General features: G+C 54.7%; 1 protein-coding gene across 1 annotated transcript; it reads left to right on the top strand.

The window, feature by feature from the left end:
- Positions 1–113: 113 nt before the first annotated feature.
- LOC101764803 (gibberellin 2-beta-dioxygenase 8) lies at positions 114–2,840 on the top strand. The gene is made up of 3 exons (XM_004976205.2): positions 114–725; positions 1,689–2,025; positions 2,248–2,840. Exons 1-3 carry the CDS (start codon positions 229–231, stop codon positions 2,491–2,493), a joined length of 1,080 nt encoding a protein of 359 aa, XP_004976262.1. The 5' UTR covers positions 114–228; the 3' UTR covers positions 2,494–2,840.
- Positions 2,841–17,575: the final 14,735 nt, after the last annotated feature.

Below are 17,575 nucleotides of genomic sequence, written 5' to 3'. Positions count from 1 at the left end.
CCCACCGGGCAACCGCGCTAGCACGCCGCTGCCCCGGCTTGTCAGAGAGCCTGCTCTATATATAGGCGCCGTGGACGCGCGTTTCGCTATGAGCCAGTGCTAGCAGCAGCAAAGCCAGCAAGTGTGCAACAGCTACGTGTGCGTACGTGACACGACTAGAGTCTTAACGCACAGAGACGCACACGACCCTTTACGTGCGTTACGTAGCTGCCTCGCACACCGGCCATCATGCCGGCCTTCACAGAGAGCCGCGCCGCCGCCGAGCCGCCGCTGGCCGAGAGCTACCTCGACCTGCTCCGCCGCGGCGGCGGCGGCATTGCGCCCCCGGGCGAGGGCCGCGTCGCTGTGCAGGAGCGCGAGCTGCCCCTGATCGACCTCGGGTGCCTGATGACGACGAGCGGCCAGCAGGGCAGCCGAAGCGCGCGCGAGGCGAGGGCGGCGTGCGCGTACGCCATGGCGCGGGCGGCCTCGGAGTGGGGCTTCTTCCAGGTGACCGGGCACGGCGTGGGCCGGGCGCTCCTGGAGCGGCTGCGGGCGGAGCAGGCGCGGCTGTTCCGGCTGCCGTTCGAGACCAAGGCCCGCGCCGGCCTGCTCAACGGCTCCTATCGGTGGGGAGCCCCCACGGCCACGTCGCTCCGGCACCTCTCGTGGTCGGAGGCCTTCCACGTCCCGCTCGCCAGCATCTCCGGGAGCGGCTGCGACTTCGGCGAGCTCGGCTCCTTGAGGTACGCATGCTGCCCTGTTTCTGCATGGCCTGTGTGTCGTAGCTCCTTGCTTTTGCTGCACTACTCCAACTTGTTACTGTAGCGTTCAAGTTAATATAAGGCCGGATACCTACTACTTACTATATGGGGGTCCAGTCCCTATCGGTGAGTGAAAAAAGTAGTGACGACATGCTATCACATAGATGTGTGCATCTCGTAGCTCGTACGTAGCTGCAAGCACAGCGGCGCATGTGTCCTCCCGTGCTCCACCCATGGAGATCATAGTATCTTTCAGCTAGGCCGGGCCACCCACAAGGACAAGGTGCTCACACAAATGCGCAGGTGTGTAGCTCGTCGTGTGTTCCCATGGTACCCTGACATGACTAAAGATTGGTACCGTTGTACCTTGCCCACGTCTCACACAGTCCCGGGATATTTCTCGTGTCCACGTACGCAGCTCGCGATTATATCCCCCTGCCTGCCGCCGGCTATACATCTTTCCTCCAAAGCTAAAGATAACAGAATTCTAGAAGTTGCACGGCCCACAGGCAGCGGACTTGCTTCCCGGTGCTACAAGTCAATGGGTGATGGGATATCTCATGTGTGCGGTGGTGTACATGACCACGAAACGATGGGAGCTTTCGGTACACGAACCCAATCAGCGGCTTCGTGTCCATCGAACCAGCCTACCAACGCCATCTCCCATCATCTCGTATATACTACTTTATTATTTAATAAAGTCCTTTCCGGCACACGTGCTGTATCCCTCCGTGTACACTAGAAGAACCAACGGAAATATCTGATGACACGTATACTCATAATATCTCTCTGCATCAAAGGACACGATCGAGCAGTAGAATGTGTAGTATCTACTGCTAAATTTACCGCTGTAATTAATTTGGCAGATAATTTTAATTACCATGGTATATATTATATGGATGGTAAAAGGAGTCGCGGGCCTAGCTAACAGAGCAGAGAATGCAGGGGCGTGATGCAGGAGGTGGCGGACGCCATGTCACGGGTGGCCAAGACGGTGGCGGTGGCGCTGGCGGGGAGCCTGCTGCAGGGGCACCATGCGGCGGCGGCGGCGGCGTTCCCGGCGGGGTGCGACGAGACGACGTGCTTCCTGCGGCTCAACAGGTACCCGGCGTGCCCGTTCGCGCCGGACACCTTCGGGCTGGTGCCCCACACGGACAGCGACTTCCTCACGGTGCTCTGCCAGGACCAGGTCGGGGGCCTGCAGCTCATGAAGGACGCCCGCTGGGTGGCCGTCAAGCCCCACCCGGACGCGCTCATCGTCAACATCGGCGACCTGTTCCAGGTAACAGTGCGCCGATACCCTCGCCCGGCCACCGTTGCCGCCGGGCATCTTCACGTAGTACGTGCTCGAGTTTTGGCCAGGCAGAGGGCAGCAGAGCGGAAACGACGATACTTATCTGCTGATATCTATGCGAGAGGACGTCTGGATTACACAAGTTCTCGAGACTTTTCTTCGATCGGTCTTCCCTGACGGAAAAATTCTACGGTTCCGTGTGTGTCGCAGGCGTGGAGCAACAACCGGTACAAGAGCGTGGAGCACAAGGTGGTGGCCAACGCCAAGGCGGAGCGCTTCTCTGCCGCCTACTTCCTCTGCCCGTCCTACGACTCGCCCGTCGGCACGTGCGGCGAGCCATCGCCGTACAGGAGCTTCACCTTCGGGGAGTACAGGAGGATGGTGCAGGAGGACGTCAAGAGGACCGGCAGAAAGATTGGGCTCCCCAGCTTCCTCAAGCAACAGCAGCCCCAGTGACTGCCACTGGAGGCCCGGAACGAGAGCATCATCTTGTTCCTTCGGCTCGCTGTACAAGAATATGCGGGCCTTTGAAGCGTTTGCTTCTTCTTCTTCCTTTCTCTTTTCCTTTATTCGCTTTAGGTGATATAGATCACTATAACGAGGACGACATGCGCGCTTATCAAAGACATACGTCGATTAACTGGTGCATCGTGGCACATTTCGTGTACTGCACTGTGCCTGTTTTGCTTTCCATTTTTCATTTATATTTTCATGCTTTTTTAAGTGTTCCCATGATCACACCGTGGGACCATGTATTAGTGAATAATTGGTAAAGAAAAGGAAGCATGCTCATTTTGCTATCATCTCTGACACCATCTCTAACACATACTAAAGACACATGGACATGGTGGTGCGATTCAAAGAGGGAAGTATAAATATGGATGAAAAAGTGTTGGTCTCAAACAAATTTGACACGTACACTTTATAAAGGTTACTTTACTTTTCCATTCAAAAAGTCATCGTCCTTTACAACGGGCAGGGCTACCCTTTTATAGTAGGAGCCGACCTACTTTACATTCCGAAAATACCCTTATTCAACCACTCCATTCCTGAAATATGCCATACATAAAGGTCATTGGGGTACACGTGTTCAAATTGAACTTCTCCACGTGATCACGTTTCTCATACTGCCTACCATGTACCCTCGGGGCTTCATCCGCGACTCTTCTGCTGCTTGTCGATCCGAAATCCTGAGGCTTGCAGTGAGCCTCGAGGCTTGCGGTGAGCTTGGACGCCCGAGGTAGCGCCCTCGCTCCACCTTGAGGAGATGGCTTCTGCGATCAACCTCGAAGGGTTTTGCACCGCCTCAGTTCCTGCGAAATGAACAAAGGAACCAAACTAGTGCTTGGTGTTAGCTTCAAACCTCCGAGGGTTAGTACACGGGAAACCTCCCAACTCTGCTGACATTTATAACCTTCGGAATTTCACTGGCGTTATGAACTTGCGAGTGTACATTGCCTTCATGTTTCAGCCTTTGATCCTTAACATGCGAGGACGTCTGCAGCAGACGTTCGAGGGTAAAAATTGTACGTTTTAGCGATCCCCAACAAAAAGCATATAGAACAATTGGTAACTAAAATTTATTACAATCACATAAATAGTACAAAGTTTCTATGGCCCTGTTTGGGAAGGGCGTGTTAAAATTTAACAGGGTGTTAAACTTTAACACCCTCAAATAAAGGTGTTAAACTTTAGTATCTTGAGGTGTTTGGATGATCTGTTAAAATTTAACACCTTAGGTTGTAATTGACAACTTTACCCCTCATTACTCCTCTCAATGGCAGCCAAATACCCCTTCTTCCTTCTTCTCCTTCCTCCTCCTTCCTTCTTCCTCCTTTCCTGCGCCTGCCGCCTCCGGCCCCACCCCTGCTCGGTCCACGCCGTGCCCGGCGCCAACGTCGGCGTCGGCGCTGCCGGCCGCCCCGTCGGCCCCTCCCCTGCGCATGCCGCCTCCGGCCCCGCCCCGCCGCCGGCGTCCCCTACCGCGGCGCTAGCGGCCGCGCCCGCCCGAGCCCCCAACGCCACCACCGCGCCCGCCCGAGCCCCCACCGCCACCACCTGCGCCGCCCGCCGGTCCCCACACCACCGGATCGGCCTCGCCCGCGCCCGCACCCGCCGGCCGCGCCAGCCGCCGCCCACGCGAGGCCGCCCGCGCTGGCCGCCGCCTGCCGCCCGCGCGAGCCCGCCGCGTGCTGCCCAGCGTGGCATCCCGACGCAGGAGCGGCGCGGACCGGCGGTGGCGCGCGATGGGCGGACCAGCGGCGGCGCGACGGGCGGACTGGCGGCGGTGCGCGACGTGCGGATCGGGGAAGGAAGATGGGGGCAGTGGAGGAGAGAGAAGAGGAGAGAGAGGGGGGCAACCAGGGAATAAGTGGGGAGGGGGACCACTTTTAACACCTTTAGCACATTTTAACACCCCCTCCATGTGTTTATGAAAAGAGGGGTGTTAAATTTTAACACTTCATCTTTAACACTTGTGTTTGGCAACCAAAAGTGTTAAAATCTGTTAAAAAGGGGGTGTTAAACTTTAACACCCCCTTCCCAAACAGGCCCTATATCATGTTAGAAAATAAATGAATGAGAGCAAAGATGAGCAATTTCCATTATGGAGCGAGCAATGTATCTTGCTAATCATTATAGGTGGGACCATATGAAGTGGTCTTTAACTATTTCATTTACTACAATCTTGAAAGTCTAAAGTCCATTGACCCCAACCGGGTTGTGTTATTTGCTGGTAGTATACATATGTACCTGTAAGGACTAACTAAACCACGCTTGCACCGTATATGGATTACCTCATGACATCGTAAGGGCTGTTATTTTTTTCACATGTGCGTACCCTCAGCCGTGGCTCCCAAATTTATTTTTATGATTATACAGCATACATGCACAACGTAACGTACTAAGGCCATTTTTAATGGGCATCTCATATTTATACTTCCAAAAAATACTACATAAACGAGATGCCATTTAATTCCTAATTGAAACAGTTCAGTACAATTCACAGTTTCATTACTTGTTATTTCCAAGAGTACATGCAAAACACAAACTATGTTAAAAGCAGTGTACAGAGGGTTTCATCCCTATAAAATTTATTTCACCTCTTTTTTCATCATCTCTTTACCATAGTATCAAAATTACTGGCATGGCACATGAGAATGAAAGTCCCATTGAGAATAGCCATTGAGAATAGCCTTACGAGACTTGATCTAGGCCCTGTTTGGCAACACACCCCTAAACTTCAGTACCTGTCACATCGGGTGTTTGATACTAATTAGGAGTATTAAATATAGTATAATTACAAAACTAATTGCACAAATAGAGTCTAATTCGCGAGATGAATCTATTAAGCCTAATTAGTTTATGATTTGACAATGTGGTGCTACAGTAACCATTTGCTAATGATGGATTAATTAGACTTAATAGATTCATCTCGTGAATTAGTATAGGGGTTCTGCAGTTAGTTTTATAATTAGCTCATGTTTAGAGCAACTCCAAGAGTATCCTAAAAAATTCTTCCCAAAAACTATGTATTGGAGGTTCTCCCAAAAAAATTTCCCCCGAAAATATATCAGTCCACAGCAGATCGCTAATAAATAGCCCCCAATATTTCAAACACAGGCCACGTCATCGTATTGGGCCCATCGGAAGGGACGCGCGGGCATGCGGGAATCAGGATTGGGGGAGGAACGCCAACGCTAAAATATACGCGGTGGCAGGCTGTTTTTTAGCATCGCTAAAAAATTAGGGAATGTTTAGGTGGATTGTTGGAGTTTATTTTTTCTCTCTTTTTTTTTAAAAAAAGGTATTGGGGTAAGATTAGCAGCCTCTTGGAGTTGCTCTTAGTCCTCCTAATGAGCGTCCGAACATTCGATGTGACCCTTGTAAAGTTTAGTACCTTGTATTCAAACATGGTTATGTATGGAGTGATATTTGAATACTTTTTTTTCAGTTCTATTTTATGACCGGCGTTCCAGCTCTTTCATGCCGACGTTGCAGATTCGAGTACAAGTACGTTGTAGCTGGACTTTGATTGATCGGTCACCTTCTGTGCTGTCCGTTTCAGTTACATTCTACAAAAGGATACAGAAAACTTAACATATCATATCTCTGTACTCTGCTGCAAGCGCTTTACTCTGCTGCAAGCGCTTCAGCGTCATGCAACTGTCAGGAATCGCTCTCCCTTTTCCGAATGGGCCTGCGCGCACGAACCCGGGCGGCAGGAGAAACATCGATGTTGGCCAAATTCGGGAGCGTGCGTGACACGAACAGACAGAACAGCTCAGACCGGTCAAATCGGTGTAGTAACCCGGTTGGACCGGTTTCCTAGAGTTTTGCATAGATCGCGTTCTAGGTGATAACTACCACACACTTACGTGATGGAAGATGGCTAGGTTTACGAGCAAACAAGCAAAGGATAACCAGTGCACTTCCGTGGTGAAGAACGATGCAAACTAGCAAAGGTCGTTGATGCTTTCGCCCGGGAGGAACCCCGTCAGGACGTGGACGTCCCCGACGTGCCCTAGATCGACCATCAAGTCTAGGATGCTATTTATGTCCTAGCTCGACCAGCAAGTCTAGGATACTATTTATGGTCATGGAGATCAGTAGACGAACAACATGGAGGTTGGAAAAGGAGTTTAGGAGATAAAAAGTAAATGCATGGTAGGTTGCCCTCAATCGGCAGTGGCCCTTCATATTTATAGGATGGGGAAGTCTTGCCCTAGTAGAAATCGAAGGTTATACAAATTCCGTATCAAAATACAACTCCTAACTCGGATTAGGCTGATCAAATCGGTCAGACCGCCCATCCCAACCGGTCAGACCGGTTAGCATAGGGCTGAATCTTACCAGAGCCATAGCTCTCTCATCTAGACTCCAAATTGGAAGTTCCACATATGCATTTCGATCGTCTCGACGAGATATACACAATGGTGAAGTCCAATCAGAGATTTGACAATGTTTGTAAAACCGGTCTGACCGGTTTATATACCGGTTTGCCCAGATTCTGACAACAAACTCCTATGATGCTAATTTTGGTCGTCAACGCATGCGTCCTGTTTCTTGGTAAAGCTTGCGTGCTAAGAAATATTTATCAGAACCAAAACTGCACAGGAACAATATAGAGCACAAGTGCATCAACCATGTTCCACTTTTAAGGATGATAGTATCTATGGGCCATACTACTTGATTTTGCCCAATATGAAGAGTTCAACTTGCTGCTGCTCTTTATACATCTTGTATGAGTGAAACAAGCTTGAGTACACACTGCCTCGGCAGTAGATTTTTGAAATACTAATTCAAAGTCATCCTCACACTTATAAGCTATTGTGAATGCATAAAGCGACCAAATTGCTATAATGTCAATTGGTCTTTGCAATACCTCTCAAATTGATAATGAAGAAAGATAAAATGATTCAATATCGCATCCTCAAATTTATCTTGATCATAATAAATAAAGTAAGGTGAGTAATTAGCCTAAATGACGAATATGACACAATTACCTTGGAATTGGTGATGACTAGATTACTCTTGAACACCTCTTGTTCGTTTTCACCTTATCTTTCAATGCATCTTGGATTATGCAAATATCCAACAATAAGATTTCTCCAACTACTAACCTCGGATTCACAAAGTTCTGAACCAAAGTAGCAGCCATACTGGTCAGACCGGTCTCAATAGCGGTTAGACCGTTGCGTTCGAGATGTGCCCTCCGACATTTTCTAAATACTGGCTCTCTCATGTAAATGTCTTATTGGACATTGCAGCCTGATGTTCATCATTCCAGAGTGTTAATCCTGAATTTTCATGTCTAGATACATGATGCACAACAAAGTTAAGATGATCCGCTAGACATCCATTAGGACAAACATCTAATAACTCATTTAAACATAAATACTTGTTGCACCTCCAGCAATGAGTTATCAAACACTTCTGCATGCTTTCTTCCCATGGATCACAAAATTTCTAGATTGAATAGAAAAATTGCATATTCGGCTTGACCATTGATGCTAAGAACTCCAACCAGCTAAAGGTCTCAAAATAACACCATTTGGTGAAATAAAGACCGCATCAATGTTTTGAAAACACTTTGCAAGACGATTAGTAAATACAGACTCCATGGTGGCAAATTACTCCTTTTGCTAATATCTTGCCCCCCGAGCATTGAAACCACCAATAAGGTCATAAGTGATCTCTAATCGGGAATTTATCGCTTTAGGATAATGATCAAAGAGATTCATCGGCCATATATGTCGCCAAGGATGATAACAAATTATCATCCATAATGAATCCATCCATAATAATATGCGCAACCGAAATAAAAGAGTAGATATCCGTATAAATGTAGGAATTAAAACCATCTCTAGGAACTAAATATTTCGGTTTTTGAAAATTAATAGCAACACCTATTGCAATTAATCAATATGTAGAGCATTTTGGTGATAAACCTCTATAATATAAAGACCCACATGACCAAGGATCAAAATAAGAGTGTGAGGGATAACCAAACATATCTAAGGATGAATTCCAAGACATAGGTATATGTGGCATTTGTAAAACAAATGGATGATGTGATGCCCAATTATTTTGATGATTTGATGCAAACCTCAGTTTTGGAGATCGTCTTTCGTACCTTTTCTTCTCCTTCAATTGTGTTGCACCTTTTGCTTAAGCATCATCCTTGTTTTGAATTGAATGCTTCCTTTAGGAACCCATGCCATGTCTTTCTTTCTCAGCTCTTGTTCTGCCAATTTGATAAACCAAGTGATGGCTTGGCTTTTCTTCAGTTTTGGACAGTAACGCTCTTTTCTTGTTTTTTGATGCTTTCAACTTATTTTGTTCAGATTTAGCACTTGGAGGATCAATGGCTGATTTTTCCTTTCCTTCACCATTAGTAGCCGAAGTGCTTAACACTTTACTCGGCTTTTCACTAATTAAATTCAGATATGAACTCCTATCTTTGTGACCATCTCTTTTCACTCGATAAACTTTCTTGACAACATTTTTCTTCTTTTGAACATTAGACCGATCCTTTTGCTCAAAATGGTCATTTTCAACATACGACTGCCTTGCACACGATGGTTCTCTTGGTGCTGCATACTCTACATGATATGGTATAAAATATGAAGGAGTATGTGCCCATGGATCATTCCACCCCCATGATGAGTAAGGATGAAAACTAGTGGGATGTGAAGCATATGGAACTGACATTGTTGGCTCGAAAGGATGATATGATGCTACTGAATGAAATTTTTTCCCTTGCCAATTACAATTCCCAGAATTATGTCTAGGAGGCACTCTTGATGGTTTAATATCATTCGACCAATTAGCACGCTTGGCTTCATTCTATTTTTGATATTTAGCTAGAAGTTCATCAAAAGTGAGCTTCGACTTTTTACCATTGTGCTTGACACGGTCTTTATCTCCATTCACTATAGGATCCTCAGGTTTAGACATTTTTGGACTTTTCAGATATGAACCGGTCTGACCGGTTTGGGAGACCGGTCTAACCTATTGATCCAAACGGGTCAGACCTTTTTGCAAACCGGTCTGACCTGTTCGCGCAGCACAGCAGGAATAACATGTTCTTGACTTGATGGAGAAAAATCCGTTTGCCCCCCGGTAACTTCTGGGACTTTGATAGGTTTATCGTCCTCACTAGTTGTTTGAACTTGCAATTCATGGACGATATCCTTCTTATCACTTGGAGGTTCAAATCTTCCTCTTTGGCAATGGAGTTTGGATCCTTAGATGAATCGACTGATGCTGTCGTTGTCAAGATCAGCGGATCTAGACTTTAGACTAGTAAATTTCTTTTATGCGCGTGAGCCTCAGATGGTGGCGCGGGAGACACGGATTTAGACTGGTTCGGGCAAGGGAAGCCCTACGTCCAGTATCGAGGGTGCTCGTGTTGCCCACGCAGGGGTTCTGTAGTAGGGGGTTACAGATGGGCGAGAGAGGGACTGGTCCCAGGTCTCTTCGGTTTTCGTGTTCCTGGAAGGAGTGTTGATGTCCTATGGTGTAACGGGGGGAGAAGCTGGCCTCTTTGATCTGGATCTCGATCTGCCCCCCCTCCTCCGGCTCTAGGTTCCTCCTTTTATATCGTAAGGGGCCGGCCGGAGTTACAATTGGGACCGGGTGAAAGGTAAAGAGTAAGATGGTAAAAAGCCCGGCGTGGAGGAGGAGGGGGAGCCAAGGCGCCCGATGTCCTGTCGACCCTAAACGCGTGCCGCTGTGCATGCCGGGATGGGTGGTCGCCAGACGCCAAGTGTCGCTGCTCCCCGTAGGTAGCTTCTTTGGTGTTCGTAGGTACCAGGTTGGGTTATGATGAGGCGGTTTCGTCGTCACTCCGCCGTCCGTTAGGGAGGACGGTGGATACCGCGGCTCCGGCGATGGCTTGTAGAGAGGGGGAGCTTCACACCTGTACTGCCGTTTGTGCGGGGCCCGAGGTCGTGCGGGACCCGAGGACGGGGCCGCTCCCTCCCTTGCTCCGGTCGCCGCAGGTCATGAGTACTCTGTTACGAACAGAAACCGGCCGCCGGCACTGTAGCTCGCACAGGACGGTCGTGCACGGGTACTTGCGCCGGGTTGCGTGAGGGGCACGGTCGCCCTGTGCTCTGTCAACTCTGCGGCGCATTTATGGTGAGGCCGACGGGGGGACCCACAGGATTTGTTTTGTTTATGCGGATCGTATCCGAGGGGGATTCTGACCCCGCGGACCTCAGCGTGCCCGACTCCCTCGCTTGGGGTCGGGCGAGGCGGAACTTTTGCGGTACAGGGTCGGGCGCTCCCGACCCTGAGGTTACGGTCGGGCGAGGCGGAGGCCTTGCGGGGGGAGGTCGGGCGCTCCTGATCCTGACGCCTGGGTCAGGTGAGGCGGAGACTTGATCACGCTTTGGTGGGCCCGGGCCTTCATGTTTGTTTCTTTAAGCTGCGTATTTGGGGGTCGTTAATATTTCCCCCCAACAGTAGCCCCCGAGCCTGTGGTGGAGCAGGAGTGCTCCTCCGGAGGCTCCTTTCGTTGTTTTGCAGTTGGTTCCTGTGTCATGGCGCGCGTGTTTTATCTTCGCCATGCTCGAGGGAACCTGTCAGTTGGTGACCACACGTGTGGCAGTTTTTTGCGAGGCTAGCCCCCGAGCTCCTGCTCGCTGCAGGAAACCGATCGGGAGGCTAGGTCGACTTTTTGATCGTTGCCCCTCAAGCGTCCGTTCGCTAGGACGGAGGGGTTGAGCCGGGCCACGTTATCCGCGTAGGACGAACCGTGGTGCTCGTTTGAGCTGCAAACGGGTAAGTTCGAGTGGAGTCCCGGTCCCCGTTTGGGGGGGGGGGTCCGGCTCGGGCCAAGCTGGTGGCGTACTCCAATTTCCCGTCAGTCAGTTTATATAGTTCTCGGATCCGTTCGATTGGATCTGAGGGCTCGTTGCCTTTCCCCGTGGAAAAACCATGAACTTTATACTGAGCGGGACTCGAACGTGAGGTTGGGGCGCCCTTTGCGTTTGCTCGCCTGGGTGTTGGCTGCTAGCGGGCCCGTCCCTTCTCACCCCTTGCTCGGGGATGTCCTGGGGGAACTGTCGAACCCGTGTTGGGCCAGCTTTCGAACCCCTGGACCGTATTGGGCCGTAGGGGCGTTTTCAGCCCCGTATCCCTTTCTTACCTCCCTGTGGGCCTTGGACCGGAGCGGAGCGGTCGATGTGCCAGGCCGATCGTGGGGAGCGTCGTGGGCGCCAAGCCCGGGGAGTGGAGTTATGGAAGCGCCGTCCCGCGGATCGAGGAAGATAGGATGTTTCTCCGCGGCCGATCGTGCGCGCGATTTTTGAAAGGAAACGGGCGTGGCAGGGGCGTACCTGGCGCCGCATTTATGGCGGCCGGGGCGTCGATTTGGCTTCCCCGGTACTCCTCCTATAAAAGCAGAAGCACGCCGCGCCGGTTCCTCTCCTTTCGCGCTCAAGCCTTCTTGCCTTCCTAGCTCACCTGCGCTCGCCTTGCTCGCCTCGTTCCCGTTGCCTCTCGCCGCGCGTTTCGTCTTCGCCCCCGTCGGTCCCCTTCCTCCTTCGGCAATGGCCTCCTGGGGAGTCTCCCACTTCACTGCCAACCGCGCGGAGGGCCTGGTGCGAAAAGGGCTCCTCTGCGAGAGGACGGCGGCGGACGAGTGGAGGCTGCCGGGGACGGAGAAGGTTCCGTCGCCACCCGCCGGCTATGTTGTCTCCTTCGCCCACTTCCACGAGCGGGGATTCGCCTCCCCTCCAAGACGTTTCTTCCGCGGGCTCCTCCACTACTACGCCGATGCGCCCGGAGCAGGGCTTCGTGGACCTGGTAAGGCGTCTGGGCCACCACTTCCCCCCCCTGACGTTCCGCTGTCTTGTTGTTCTGATGTGGATCCTCTTTTTCGCCTCGCAGGGCACGCTGACCCGGGTTAAGGACTCCCTCCCGCCGGTGCCGGAGGATGCCGCACGGAGGGCTCGCAACCGTCTCCAGGCGGAGAAGGACAAACGCCGCAAGGACAAGGAGACGGAGAAGCGGCGGAAGAAGGCCGCCAAAGAGTTCCAACGGCGGCGGAGAGGGGCGGTCGTGTCCGATGACGACGACGACGAGGAGGAAGAAGAAGAAGAAGAAGAGGAAGAGGAAGAGGAGGAGGAGGAGGAAGTTGAGCTGTTTGCCCCCCGTTTGGGGGCTTTGGTGATTCGTGACGCACCCCCGCAGACGGCGGCAGGGGGTGAGGCGGCGGGAGCGTCCGCGCGGGATCCGGCTCCCCCCAGCCCTGGGGCCGTGCCCCAGGGGCCAGCGCAGCGCGCGCTCCAGGAGCCGGCGCGGACCGCTCCTCAGGGGTCGGTGCAGCGCGCGCCTCAGGAGCTGGTGCGGATCGCTCCCCAGGGGGCGACGCAGGGCGTCCCCCGGGGGTCGGCGCAGGACCTCCCCCAGGGAGGAACGCAGGGCGCCCCCTCGGGGTCGTCCCAGGGTGCCCCCCAGGAGCAGGCGCGGGGCGCTCCCTCGGGGCTGGCAACGGATGTCACCCCGGCGTCGAGCCGGAGCGCCCCTCAGGGGCCTTCCGAGTCCGCCCCTACCGCCGTCGCGGGTCCAGCGCGGGGCGTCCCCCAGGAGTCCGCTCGGGGGGCTCCTCGGGGATCCGTGGGGGCTGCCCCCGCCGCCGTGCCTGCTGGCGGAGGGCAACGGGGCGGCGACAAGCGGCCACTGCCAGATGCCTCGGGGTCGGCGTCCGGCTCCGAGTCGAAGCGCGCGCGCCGCCCCTGCGCTTCGAGGGCGTAAGTTGACTCTTCCCACATGTTGTCCTTCCTTTCCCTTTCCGTATGTTTCTGTTTGACGCCTGACCGTTGTCGTGCAGCACTTCTCCCCACGGCGTCACCCTGCGGCTGGCGCCCAAGAAGATGCTGCGGACGTCGTCCTCTTCCGGGGGGCGGGCCGCCACCCCGCCAGTGGCCACAGGTCCCCCGGCGGAGGTGGCCGCTGAGGAGCCGGTCGTCGGGACGGCGGCGGGGTCAGCCGCAGGAGGGGGAGCGGACTCCACTCCGCCTGCGGCCCCACCGGTCGCCGTTCCGGCTCGGGTCGTGATTCCCCCGGGCCCACAAGCCGGGGAGGTGATCGACCTTGACGCCGACGAGGCGGAGGAGGTGGAGACGGCGGTGAGCAGGGCGGATGCCCCCACTGCTATGGCGGGGTCGGAGGCAGAGGGGGCGCTGGTTCCCGAGGGCGCGGCTGCGGTGAAGGCGTCGGTGTCGGAGGCCGAGGTCTCTGTCCCGGTTGCTCCCACGGAGGTGATTCCGGCGGCCGAGACGGAGGTGCCCACAGAGGTGCCGTCGGCGGCCGCGGTGGCTACGGGCGCGCAGGCGCCGGAGCCGTCGGCGGATCCGGGGGTTTCTGGCGTCGTGATGTCGTCATCGATGGCGACGTCAGAGTCGGCCCTTGTTCCGCGCTCAGCTTCCTCCATCCCTGGGGCGTGGAGAGGGCACATCCTCCGCTGGACGTCCCGCGACGATCCGCCGAGGCGCCTCTACGCACTGGATGATGCCGCCGAGTGGCATAAGTGGCAGGCGATGCACGGCGGCGTCGCCCAGGTGCAGGCGGCTCTGACCTCGGCGTTGGGGGTTTTGGCCGACACCGTGGTCCCTGGCAGCCAGGTATGTTGTTTCTGCCGCTCGGTGGTGAGTTCCTTTCTTCTTACTTTTTTGCCTTACCGTCATGCTGCTTTGCAGGCTCTCCAGGAGGGCAGCCTGGAGAAATCCGACTTCCTCCGGCGGCAGAGGAACCTCTGGGAGCACTACAACACCGAGAGGGAGCGCTCCAGGAATCTGACCCTGCAGCTCGGCGCCGTCCATGGGGCCGTTCGCGACCTGGAGGGGCACGAGCAGGCGGCGCTAGAGGGGGCGCGGCGTGCCGAGGCCAAGCTCCAGGCCGTCGCGGAGAAGGCCCGCCTCGACCTCCAGGAGTTCCAGGCTGCCATGGACAGGGCCCGCCGCGATGCCGAGGGGCTAAGAGCCGCGGCTACTGAGCGGGCCCGCCGAGACGCCGAGGAACTGGCGCGGCTGAGGGTGGAGAATGGAGCCCTTCGCACGGAACGCGACCAATTCCGTTTGCAGGTGCACGAGCTCCAGTCCGCCTTGTCCCGCAGCGTCGACCGGGAGCGCGAGCTGAAGGCCCAGGCCGACGGTGAGGCTCTTTCTGCTCCTGTACTTTTGTGTCATTGGTGTTTCAGTTCCTTTAACTTGGTGAGACTTCTTGATCGGCTCCTGCAGAGGACCTCGCCAGGTTGCGGGTTTTGCTCGACGAGGAGCGCGGCGAGCATGGCGCCCTGCGGGATGCGGTTCGCGTCATCTGCGAGGACTTCGGCGTTGCTCCGGAGGAGGGGTCGAGCTCGCTGCCGGCCCGTGTCCTCGAAGTGCGCCGTCGCCGCCGTGAGATTGCCGTGGACGCGCTTCACCTTGGTGTGTGGCGCGCCTTCGGGGTCTTCGGCTCTCACTATGCCGACATTAACTTTGTCGGGATGAGTGAGGGGTACTGCGCCGGGTACACCGACGCCGAGCTGGACGAGATCGACTCCGTGGTGACTGCGCCGGCGGAGGCCCTCGCGAAGCTTCTGGAGGATGAAGCTGTCCCCCCTGCCGACCCTGAAGCCGCTCCTGCCGGCCCCGAGGCCCCTGCCGCCGCCGACCCTGAAGCCGCCGCCGTTGCCGACCCTGAAGCCGTCGCTCCTGTCGACCCCGAAGCCGCTGCTTCAGCCGACCCCGGGACCACTGCTCCAGCCGACCCTCCTGTTAACTAGCTGTACCAGGCTTGTGCCCAAAAAACGTTTGTACTTAAGTCAGTTGTCTTGAACTCGTTTGTGCTGGCCATACGGGCCTGTTCTGATGACTTTTTATTTTGCGCTAAGGAAACCGTTTCCCTTTGTTATTCCTTTGGTTTTTGAAAGCGTTTGGATGCGTTGCCGGGCGCGTCAGTAAGTTTTTGATGAGCGAAGGTACCGTAGCCGCTGGGGCGTAGGCTTTTTCGCAGTCCGATCGCAACTTGGCTGAGTACCGTTCACGCATCCTTATCTTTTTGCGTCCAAAGGTTTTCGAAAGGGAGTGTCCGGTTTTTTGAAAGAAGAAAAAATGTTTTCTTTTTAGCGGTGCACAGCGGCTGGGGTCGGGACCCCTGATAGCCCCCGAGGGGTGTGCGATCCTGGAGCCAGGCCAGGGTCGGATACCCCTGAGTTTAAAAGAAAAGTTCGTGAAGATCAAAACTGGTAGCCCCCGAGGGGTATGCGACCTTGGAACGAGGCCGGGGTCGGATACCCCTGAGCTTAAACGAAAGGACCTGAGCCAAAGGGGCTCAGGGTTTCTTTTTACGCAGAAGAACAAAACTGGTAGCCCCCGAGGGGTATGCGACCTTGGAACGAGGCCGGGGTCGGATACCCCTGAGCTTAAACGAAAGGACCTGAGCCAAAGGGGCTCAGGGTTTCTTTTTACGCAGAAGAACAAAACTGGTAGCCCCCGAGGGGTATGCGACCCTGGAGCCAGGCCAGGGTCGGATACCCCTGAGCTTTTAAACGAAAGGAACTGAAAAGACGGCAAGACCATGCATAACTTGTAAATGAGAGCTATGGGTAGAAGCGCCTTAGCTGTTCTATGTTCCAGGCGTTGCTGAAGATTTGCCCGTCGGGAGTTGCCAGCTTGTAGGTGCCTAGCCGTAGCACTTGTGCGATGATGAACGGGTCTTCCCATGGGGGAGTCAACTTGTGCCGACCCCTGTTGTCTTGGACGAGGCGGAGCACTAGATCTCCGACGTTGAAGGCGCGGCCTTGTATCCTGTGGCTGTGGTAACACCGTAGGGCCTGCTGGTACTTAGCTGAGTGTAGCAGGGCTACATCTCGCGCCTCATCGAGTTGGTCTTGTGCGTCCTCGAGCGACGCTTGGTTTCCCTGTTCGTCGTATGCTTTGACCCTTGGTGACCCGTACTCCAGGTCGGTGGGCAAGATGGCCTCGGACCCGTAAACCATGAAGAACGGGGTGAATCCTGTCGCCCGGCTGGGCGTCGTCCTCAGGCTCCAGAGGACTGCTGGGAGCTCCGCAACCCATCGTCCGCCGAACTTTTTAAGGCGGTCGAAGATCCGTGGCTTGAGACCCTGAAGTATCATGCCGTTGGCTCGTTCGACTTGCCCGTTCGTGCGGGGGTGCGCAACTGCCGCCCAATCCACTCGAATGTGGTGGTCGTCGCAGAACTGGAGGAATCTCTTTCCGGTGAACTGCGTACCGTTGTCGGTTATGATGGAGTTCGGGATCCCGAAGCGGTGGGTGATGTCGGTGAAGAACTACACCGCCTGCTCGGACCTGATTTGCGCCACAGGCCTTGCTTCGATCCATTTGGAAAACTTGTTCACAGCGACGAGTAGGTGGGTGAAGCCCCCGGGCGCCCTTTTGAAAGGTCCGACGAGATCCAGCCCCCAGACCGCGAACGACCACGTGATGGGGATGGTTTGTAACGCCTGCGCGGGCAGGTGGGTTTGGCGGGCAAAGAATTGGCACCCTTCGCAAGTGTGGACTACCTGGGTAGCATCCGCGACCGCGGTTGGCCAGTAGAAACCTTGTCGGAAGGCATTGCCCACAAGCGTCCTTGGCGCAGCGTGGTGACCACAAGCCCCAGCGTGGATGTCCTGGATCAGCGCCTTTCCCTGTTCGATTGGGATGCAGCGCTGGAGGATCCCAGTGTGGCTTCGCTTGTAAAGCTCCTGGTCGATGATGGTGAAGGATTTCGCACGGCGCGTGATCCTGCGGGCTTCGGTCTTGTCGGTCGGGAGTGCGTCGTGGATAAGGTAGTCGAGGTACGGGGCTCTCCAATCGGTCGAGGGGTTGGCCCCCGCCGCGGGGCCCGCCTCGATTTCCATAACCACGGGGTCGGGAGGCTTGGCTTCCGGGGCCGGGTCGGGTGGGGCAGCGTTGGTTCCCTTGGGATTGGTGCTTGGGTCCAGGACAGGTGGCGTGCTGCCGACCTCCCCTGGCTCGGATCCCGCCCCCAAGACTGGGCATGCCCCGCCGACCCCTGCTGG

The sequence above is a fragment of the Setaria italica genome, chromosome VII (genome assembly GCF_000263155.2).
Source record: "Setaria italica strain Yugu1 chromosome VII, Setaria_italica_v2.0, whole genome shotgun sequence".
NCBI lineage: Eukaryota > Viridiplantae > Streptophyta > Magnoliopsida > Poales > Poaceae > Setaria > Setaria italica.
The sequence above is the reverse complement of the archived record's forward strand: the minus strand, read 5'-3'. Positions and strand labels throughout refer to the sequence as shown.

What these genes read in the sequence shown, in the direction of transcription:
- LOC101764803 (XM_004976205.2), top strand. Translation starts at nt 229, where the DNA reads ATGCCGGCCTTCACAGAGAGCCGCGCCGCCGCCGAGCCGCCGCTGGCC. An exon ending in GGCGAGCTCGGCTCCTTGAG is followed by an intron (nt 726 to 1,688) that starts GTACGCATGCTG and finishes CAGAGAATGCAG; the next exon opens with GGGCGTGATGCAGGAGGTGG. An exon ending in ACATCGGCGACCTGTTCCAG is followed by an intron (nt 2,026 to 2,247) that starts GTAACAGTGCGC and finishes TGTGTGTCGCAG; the next exon opens with GCGTGGAGCAACAACCGGTA.